The following is a 9531-nucleotide window of genomic DNA, read 5'->3' as shown; positions in this document are numbered from 1 at the left end:
GTCGGAGGGAGGGAGAGAGGAGGGAGCGGGGGTGGGGCGCACAGACGATTCCAACAGGAGACTGGAAGAGATTTTGAAAGGTCATCTCGTCCTTCCCCCAGCCTCCTAGCAGGACTGCCCCTCCCACCCTAGACCCGGACATACCAGGGAAGGAGTTGGCTCTGCCGCTGTTTCTGCCCCAACATGCACAGACTCGGAGAAGTTCTTCCTGGGGTTTTATCTCAAAGCCTCTCCCTTACAATTTCTGTCTCTTTTTGGGGAGGAGGAGGGGCGATTATAGAGATAGTTAATGTCTGCCGTATAAGAAACATTATTAAAGTTACTCTTCCGTCCTTTCTGTTCTTGATAAACAATTCTCGTTCTTCTCTCTCGAATTCTATTTTCCATTCTTTAAGACACTTAAATGGCTCTTCAAAACAACAAATATTTACTGAGTGCTTACCAAGTACCCGGCACTGTGCTCAGAGCTGTGGGGGATGTTTCCTTGAGGAGACTGTAGTCTGGGCGATGGCTACAAACTTGTAAGTAGTATATTCAGATTTGGTCAATATTTACAGAATGCCTGTTCACGTATTTAATAGTATAGAATCCTTAACAATAACGTTCAAATATAATTAGTTCTCATTTGCAGGTAAGAAAAATGAGGCTCAAGGAGTTTCTTTCCCCACTGGCCTGCAAGTTTAAGGATCCTCATTGCAAGCCCAACATCTCACATCACCATTAAATAAAATTAATTCATACGGGGATTGAAGAGGTAGAAATAGACAACAGTTCTCTAGATTCCTTTAAAATGTGATTCCCACTTCCCAAGAAAGAAAAATAGATACAGTGTTCCAAGGATATTGGCCCAGCACTGAGTAGGGCAGGAATGGCTTATAAAGAAGGCCATGTGCTTCCCAGGATCCTGTCCAAGGAACTACCTGCCAGGGTTCTTCTGGCTCAGTTTCTCCTATCATCAATAATAATGATAATAGCTACTAAGGATTATGAATACATATGTGTTAGGTGTTGGGTTAAGCTAGCTAATATGCATTTTCTCTTCTAATGCTCAAGGCAACCCCTTGAAATTGGTATTAACTTCCCTTTATAGATAAGGAAACAAATTAAGCAACTTGTTCAAGGTCATCCAGGTGGATCTGGGACTGGTTCTCTCCAGACCTCAGGCTCTGTGCCAAGATGGGCCTTTCCTATCTTTGAGTTGTATATATTCAGGCCCAGCTTTTTCTGCTGTACAAATAAATATCCCCATCTTAGGTTCTTTAGTAAGTCCTCAGGCACATCAGTATGACCTCATCAGCATCGTTAATGGTTATTAACCATTCACCCTGAATCAACAACCTTTCACAGCACGGTCTCGTTGTTACCTTCCTTTTATCAGTGAACAAACTGAGGTTGAAATAGGTAAAATAATGTCACAAGAATATGTCCAAGGTCACACAGCTGGTAAACTTGCAGAACTGAGTCTAGCCCAGGCTGCAAGGTACCTATTCTTTCAGAAATATTGTTTTAATAGTACCTTTCCCAAGAAAGGTACACGAGACTTGGGGAACATCTACATATGTCTAAGTGCAGCTTATCACTGAGTCAAAACCAATCCCCCACTAAAAACAGTGCTCTCCATCCACTTAGCATCCAATTCAGAGTAAAACTTTCAAGAAATTACAAAGAGAAAAGAGAGAGACAGGAAAGTTAGGGGAAATAAAACTTAACCTGGGTTAGGGACAAAGCTGTAAGTGGTAATAAGCAGTCCAAAGAGTAATATGGAATCTTACTAGGGCAGAGTAAGTTATTTGATGAAGAAACCAAAGAAAGAAAAAAAGATGATGGAATATAGGGAAATTGAGGTCCAGGATTAAAAGTATCCAAAGGGATGTGGTGAGTGAATGAATCCAAAAGAGGAAACCAGATGGGCAGAAATGGGAGCAATAGAAATAGGAACAAAATGAGATAGGGCTGAGTATCTTGTGAACTAAGGTTGGTGTCTACCCAGGGCCACTCCCTAGATCCTTAGGCCCTTACTGGGACCTTTGCCCAACCACAGCCCAGCTGTGTCAGCCTTTCTCAGGACAAGTTTTTCATCTGCTCTGAAATACCAGGCCCCCAAAGAGTCCCAGGACCCATCTGAGTCCCATCCCTTTGGAGTAGCTGCTTCAAACTAGGTAGGTGTAAGTTCCTGGGCCTCAATTCCCTTAATTTTGGTAGTGGGTAGAGGGGTAACTGGGAGAGATATAGCATGTCCTATCTCCTGAAGGACAAGCCCATAATGAATTTTTCCAACCTAGGAAGCACCCAGCTCTTGTGGTCAAGGGAATGATGGAGGATGGAGCCAATCTGCAAGAGCAGGAGAGACCCAGCCTTCGTCTGGAAAAGCTACAGCACTGGGCAAGGCACAAGCAAAATGGACAGCTTTTGGTGCTGGCGGTGAGGCCAGGCTGTCCCACCCCAGGTCTCAGCATGTCCACTTGTATCCAATTCAGTTCCATCCATGTTCAGTGAGCGCCTACCATGTGCCAGAAATTGTGCTAGGCTCTTAGTGGGAGGAGGGTGGAAGAAACAGACCAAAAAATTTTAAAAATAAAAAGCAAGAACCTTAATCTCCATGTAGCTTCTGTCCGATGGGGAAAACAGAGGTAAGTAAACTGTAACATGAGGCAGAACAAATTAAATGGCACTTAATTTTTAAATCTTACTTCCTTTGCTGCCCTTGGTTGACTACTTTTCTTCTGCCATGTATTTATCCCAATTATGGATCTTTAGAAGAGGCAAGGTTTTCCAGGAGGGAAAAGAATCCTTGACAGTTCCCTACTAAAATACCCTGCTCTGGTCTCCAGGTGACCCAGATATGGCTGGCAATAGCTGTGGTACCCTTTGCTGTCTCAGTCGCCTGCCTGAACTCTGCTTGTCACATGGCCACAGCACTGCCACTTGGGTCTGGAGTCTCAGTAAGACGTGTCACAGGGAGGGTAGAAGGAAGGTTCTGGGGACACCTCCCTAATGGGAACAGAGTTTAAATTTGTGCTTATTACCATTCAGGGTCTCCTAACTGGGACTGTCACCCTTGAGCTTCGCAGAGCACCCCGCCTCTGGAAGGTGAGTGGGAAGGGCATGCAGTACTGTCCTCCCACCCCCAAAACACACACACACACCCCTCAACTCAGGAAGTAAGTGATTAAATGTTGACTAATCCTCTCTGCTGTCTGTCCCTGGCTGGCCTAAAAGACTATGGAGAGAAAGCAAGAAAGTTAGAGGGCTGATGGTCCTGTCCCATTTGGAGAAGAAACAAGAGCTGAGCTTTGTTTTCAGCTAGGCTTCAGGTGGGGACTGATGTTGGAATGAGTCCCCTAGGCTGGGCAGTGCTGAACTGGTTCACTGGCAGGTACGGGCCATGATGATATTCAACACCTTCAACCTGATCTTGGGCTTCATTGCGGTGGTGGTCGAGGTGATGAAGACAGCTTTGGGGCCTTCTCCGACAGCTTCCTCCCAGGTACTGGTGAAGGAAGAGGTGGGAGGAGGAGGAAGCAAGAGATGGAAAGGGCAGGGAAAAACAGGTGTTGGGTCCCCACAGCATCCTCAGCCCTGTCTACCTGCAGCTGGTGGGCTTGCTGGTGCTGGAGCTCAGCGCTGAGGTCTTCACCCTAGGGGGTGTGCTGTCCTCCACATATGCCCTATTCTTGCTGAGCCAAAGGAAGCCAGGATGCTTCAGGAGCCAGAGTCTGCACTACCAGGAACTGCAAGAGGTATTGGGGGCAGGAAGGAAAGCATGGAGCAGCTAGCTGCCTCCTAATTTTTCCGTTGGCAATCTTGGTCAGTGGCATTTAAGGGGAGCAGTGGGACAGAAGGGAAATGAGGGATCCTGGATTGAAACTGATTGGCTTTCTAGCTTGGGACATCTTTTCCCCTAATGGTGGGTAAGAGGGAATTGGGTATCCAAATGACTGGAACTAGAATAGACAAGCAATAGGAAGCTACCCAGATTTATTGGAAGAACTATGAGAAAAAAAAAAAAATGGAGGAGGAGGAAGTTGCTTCCATCTGGGCTATCTCCTTTCTCATCCCTACAATTCACTTACACTTTTATCTGCTTTTCAGGGCCTCTCTGAGGTCGAAGAGGTTCCTGGTTTGGAAAATGGTACTATAGTGGCCAGCACAGGAAACCGAAATGAGTGAACTGCGAGAGCAAGGGGAGGCAGACAGGATCTACAGCCCTTCTCTCCTGAGGGAGCACCCTCCAGATTGCCCCACATGCCACCCCAGCAAACTCAGAAGGTAGCATGAGGTCTAGTGGAGTTCTTTCTTGTCCCTTCCCCACTAGATGAAGATATACCTGGACCTGGGTCCTCCATCTCACTTCACCTCCCTGTAAAGGGGCTTCCTCCCTTCCATCCTTGCCCTCCTCTCCCCACTGCTTCTTTCTTAGATTCTGGTCTGGTCCACTCTAACAGAGCCTACAAGTCCCAGGATGCCCCGCTACCCCGTGACCTTCCGGGAAATAAAGAGCCTTCCCTCCGCGACAGGGGCGCTGTGCATCTGCCGAGTGACGCGAGGCGCTGCAAGTCAAGGCCTAGCCGAGAGTTTCCTCGGGCGCGACCACTGGGCCCGCTAGCGGGGAGGAGCCGGGCGGGCGGTCCTGCACCGGGGCGCCACACAGCAGCCACGCAACTGCGAGCGGACTCTGGGCCCTCGCCCCTCCCTCTGTCAGCTGCCGAGCCCGTCGACGGCTGGGAATGGCGCTTGGCAGAGCTGGGGGTTCGCAGGTGCTATCGCCGCGCCCCCTCGCACGAGTGCTCAGGTCCAAAGTCCTGAGACTTGGAGCGCGCGCGAGAAGGGGGTTGGAGATGATGAGTCAGGAGCGCGGGGCCTTTCTCGTCCCCCTCCCCCACGTCCTGGGCATCTGCGGATAACAGGCTCGCTGGGCAGGCCGGTGGACCCGGCAGGCAGAGGGAAGGACGCGGCGACCCGACTTTCCCGCCTATTGCTAGCACGCGGATGTAAAGAGCCTTTCCTAGGCGGGAGCGGTACTGCGCACACTCAGCCTCTGCGCAGCTCCGCGGACCTTTGATCCCGGGCTGCAGTCTGGTTACTGAAGCTCTGCTTGCACTCAGCCCTCAACCGTTTATGACCTTTGCAAGTGTACAAAGATAACAAGCTCGGGTGGGCTTGGGGAAAAGCCAGAAAACTGAGAGTCCCCGTAGCACCAGTCGGGCAGCTTAGCCGCTAGCACTAGAAATTGATCAGAGCTGGAGTACTAAGAGAACTCACCCCAAATTCACATAGTGCCCAGGATGGGTATTCTCCTCACACTCATTTTTGTTCCCACTTGAGAAGGCTTCTTTCCCTAGAGAATGCTGCTTCTCAGGGCTCAGCTAAGCCCAAGCACCAGTGAGGGTACAGCGCAGCCTGGCTGTCTTGCCTTGACATTGCAGTGGCGCCAGCTACAATTCCTTTCTGTTTGTGACACCTTGGGAGTGGTAATAGTCGCCCTATGAAAAGTTAAGTGTGAGTATTAGTGGGTGGGGACAGTTCTGGGATCAGCTCTGGAATAGAGAAAAAAAGATCTGGGCCTCTTCTTCCTCCCCACAATCTAACTAACAGAATAAAGGAGGGTTCATGTATGAAAGGCTCCAAGGAAAGAACTTTTCAACGTCAGAAGGTGGTGGTAGATGAGAAAACTGAGGAGAGGGCGGGGGGCGTCCGTATTCAACAATTTGCTCTGGCTTTCAGCTTTTATAATGTTATCAAAAGTCTAGATATTGCTTTCTAGTTCTTAGAAAAACTCAAACACCATGCAAATGAACCTTGTGCCAAGTTACACTAGATGATGCTGTGGTAACAACGCTAAAACTTCGTTGGCTTAAAACCAGAAAGGTTTATTTCTCATACAACATGTCCAAAGTAGGTTGACAAGGATCTCTGCTCACTGTAAGTTATTTGGATACTCAAGCTGAAGAATCCCACCATTTTGAAGCCCTACGGTGTCCCTGTGAGGTGTAGAGTTACTCCCTCCAAAATGTGAATTAAGCATGAAGAAATATTCATGTCCCTAAAGGGATATATGTTACCTTCACTCACAGTTCATTGACCAAAGTAAAGCATATATCAGTCAACTTTAAGGAAGCAGGAAGGGCATTTTTATCACGTGTGGAAGGAGAAGGGAGGCAGAAATACTTCATTAAGAGAAAAAGGGTTGGTCGTTTGTAGTGATTCTTGAACAATTTAGCACTTGGAACTCATCAGTTCTAACAGTCATGCCCATTCTTGCATTACTGATTTGGTTCCATAAAACTCCTAAGTGAAGTATGTGTATGTATGTATGTATATATATATTTTTTAAATTGATCTTTATTATTTTATTTACTTATTTATATGTGGTGCTAAGAATCAAACCCAGTGCCTCACACATGCTAGGCAAGTGCTCTACCACCACAGAGCCACACAACCCCAGCCCCCTAAGTGAAGTTCTTAATAGAACTTTTCCTTCAAATAATAATAGGATGGGGTGTTAGGAAATCTAGGTTCTGATTCTGTTGCTTGAGCAAATCAAATCTCTAAACTACATTTTGTTCACATGGAAGTTATAATGATATTTGTCCTCAGATTACTGAAGAATCAAGGCTACAATAAAAATCACAAGGAAAAATAAACTATAAGGTGGTGCTGGTGCTGGCTCAATGGTAAAGCATTTGCTTAGAATGTGCCCTGGGTTCAATCTGAGCACAGCAAAAAAAAAAAAAACCCAAACTATAGAGTACTTCAGGAGTTGAAAATAAATTGCCTATATTGGTTTAAATGACTGAAACAGATGGTTATGAGGGAATAGGGAGTGGTAGGAACTGTAGCAAACTAGAGGATACACTTTTTTTTTTTTTTTAAGTTATTGGGAATTGAGGGCTGGGGATATAGCCCAGTTGGTAGAGTGCTTGGCTTGCATGCACAAGGCCCTGGATTCGATCCCCAGCACCAAAACAAAAACAAAAAACGGTACTGGGGATTGAACTTAACCACCAAGCACATCCCCAGCCCTATTTTGTATTTTATTTAGAAACAGATTCTCACTGAGTTGCTTAGCGCCTCACCATTGCTGAGGCTGGCTTTGAACTCAAAATCCTCCTGTCTCAGCCTCCTGAGCCACTGGGATTATAGGCGTGCACCACCGCACCTAATAAGGATACACATTTTATTTAAATTTTATGAATGTTTCCATTCATCTGTATCAATTATTGCCATGTAGGACTGTGGACTTCATAATGCCATACCTTCAGGGTTTCTACAGAAGACAGACATTCTGACTTGTAAAATATGAAACATTCTGATTTTAAAATATTGATAACTTTTTTTTGTTTTTTGTTTTTTAATTCAAGGGGCAGATTCAGCTTGTAGCCTTCAATTGTCATTCTCCACATTACACAAACATATGGTAGGAATTCAGGATTTGGATGTTCAACATAGTTCATGTTGACTGTGTCTTGGAGGGAAGAAATGAAATTCTTGGTTTTCAGGAAAGGGTCATTTTTGCACCCCTGAGGATATTGTGCAATATCTTGAGACATTTTTGATAGTTACAACTAGGGAGGGGAGGGAAAGGGAATATATAGCAGAAGGACCAATAGAAGAAAAATATTTGGGGCATACTCCCATGCTACTAATGCCCTTTCTCTAGACAATACCCTTTGCCAGCTGCAAGCAAAGAATGTTTGAAACTTGTCCTGTGTTTCTCATGATCTCCCCCACCCACCCCACACATTATTACCAGAGTTCTTGACTGTTCCATGACAGCATTCTGCTTTGCTGCATTCCTCCCCAGCAACCACTGTATCTGCCCCATTCTTCATCAATTTGGCAGCCTCTGTGGAGATCTCTCATTTTACTTGAATTAGAACTTTACAGAAAGAAGGGACTGTGACAAGGCTCCTGCTGACGTCAATTTTTAAAGGCCATGACCCCTATCTCCTGCTTTCAAGCAATGGAAAAATAACCCATTCATGATATGCAGCTTCATACGCAGTTGAATTCTGTGATTGGAAGAGTCTTCAGGTTGATTAATTTTACCCTCATTTCTTTGAAATCCAGTAATTTATGCCGAATGTATGATTATAGACAAATGACAATATTTTCCCAAATTGTCTTAGGTTTCTCGACCTGTTTTTTTTTTGTTTGTTTTTTTTTTCAAGATGGTTCGGGTTTTTTGTCCCAGGCTGCGTCCTCTGCTGCCATCTCGTGGCCTTTTTGCTGCCCAGGTCGAAGTCTCACGAAGTGCTTTCCTTCAAGGTAATGCATTGCGTTTAGTGGTGATTTAGTTGGGCAAAGAATCTTTGCACCCTCTGGGGCCTCAGCAAATTCTTCCCCTACAGTGGGTCCGCAGAGAGCAGCGACGCCCGCGCGGCCCGGGCGTGGACCCTGGGCATAGCGCAGGGTCGGGAGGCGCAGGTTCCCTTCTAGTCATCTGTGCCCTCATGGGCCTCTGGGACTGTTATGCAATCCTGGCCAGGAGCCCGAAAAATCAGTGAACTCAACTGCCCAGCAGCAATCGGAGCTGACCTCGCCAGCTTGGCCTTATGACTGCTCGGCAGCCTCTTGTCACTGGCCACCTGAGGCTAGGATGCTGTTCAGTTCAGTGAGAAGTGAAGACACCCCCCATCGGGTTTCCGGATTCTATTTTCATGTGTAGGCGGGGTTAGTGTTCTCTATGTCTATGCGCTTTCTCTTGGTGGGCCTAACTGATGCTGCCTCAAATTCGACAATGAACTGGTGGACCGAGCAGGACAGTGGCAGTGCTGCAGTCACTACTTCAATACGATGGGATCTGTGCTCTAGGGATCGGAGGTCCATCTCCAGTGGACAGGGAATCTAGGAACTGCCTTGAGCTGGAACGCTTGCAACTGAGCAGTGACTCAGCACAGGAAAGGCAGGAAAACGTTTTTAGTTTGTGCTTGGTTTTTGTTTGTTTCCGTTTTATAATAATGCCTACCTCATATATGTATACAGCTTACAATCTTCCAGTTGCTAACAAGAGCTTGTTGTAGAACCATGGCCTCCCCTGAATACATCCTTGCCTTGTAATAACACCCATAATAACACCTAACCTAAGAGGAAGGAAGGAGGAAGGGGCCTGACTACCTTGATTATCTTAGCCTGCATTCCCCTTTATAATAATTCAGCGGGAAGGACCTGCTTATACAATTTGCTAGGTCAGGAACAGCCATACTTGGAGGTAGATTACTACTTATGTGGCGTGTGCTACTTTGTAAAAATCAAATAAATGCCAGCTGACATGGTGGCTCATGCCTGTAATCCCAGCTGTTGCGGGAGCCTGAGGCAGGAGGATTGCAAGTTCAAAGCCAGCCTCAGCAACTTAGCAAGGCCCTAGGTAATTTAGGGAGAACCTAAAAATAAAAAAGGCTGGGGATGTGGCTTAGTGGTTAAGTGCCCTTGGGTTCAATCCCAGTACTAATCAATAAAATCAAAATCAGATAATTAGAGGCCATTTACCCTTCCTCCTCCTCCTCCTCCTCCTCCTCCTCCTCCTCCTCC

The 9531-nt window shown here is 46.4% G+C and overlaps 2 protein-coding genes across 9 annotated transcripts in view; one reads left to right on the top strand and one right to left on the bottom strand.

Annotated features, from left to right (window-relative positions):
* Znf219 (zinc finger protein 219) overlaps positions 1–5472 on the bottom strand; it is a 13942-nt gene extending 8470 nt beyond the window's left edge. The window contains exon 1 of one of the 2 annotated variants that reach the window (XM_015493242.2): positions 5263–5472. The gene's annotated coding sequence lies outside the window, so the exon portion shown is untranslated. Of the gene's footprint in view, positions 1–144; positions 283–5262 lie in introns of those variants that run through there. The other variant, XM_015493234.2, reaches the window with a different exon arrangement.
* Tmem253 (transmembrane protein 253) overlaps positions 184–9531 on the top strand; it is a 15911-nt gene continuing 6563 nt past the window's right edge. The window contains exons 1-8 of one of the 7 annotated variants that reach the window (XR_007345879.1): positions 184–521; positions 2283–2421; positions 2832–2942; positions 3034–3090; positions 3377–3487; positions 3594–3740; positions 4093–4269; positions 8172–8268. Coding sequence is in view for 3 of the 7 variants with exons in the window: in XM_015493253.2 (XP_015348739.1) it covers positions 184–521; positions 2283–2421; positions 2832–2942; positions 3034–3090; positions 3377–3487; positions 3594–3740; positions 4093–4170 (981 nt within the window). In the remaining 4 variants the exon portion in view is untranslated. The other 6 variants (XR_007345880.1, XR_007345878.1, XR_007345877.1 and 3 more) reach the window with 6 other exon arrangements.

This window comes from Marmota marmota, unplaced genomic scaffold (assembly GCF_001458135.2).
Source record: "Marmota marmota marmota unplaced genomic scaffold, marMar, whole genome shotgun sequence".
Lineage (NCBI taxonomy): Eukaryota > Metazoa > Chordata > Mammalia > Rodentia > Sciuridae > Marmota > Marmota marmota.
The sequence above is the reverse complement of the archived record's forward strand: the minus strand, read 5'-3'. Positions and strand labels throughout refer to the sequence as shown.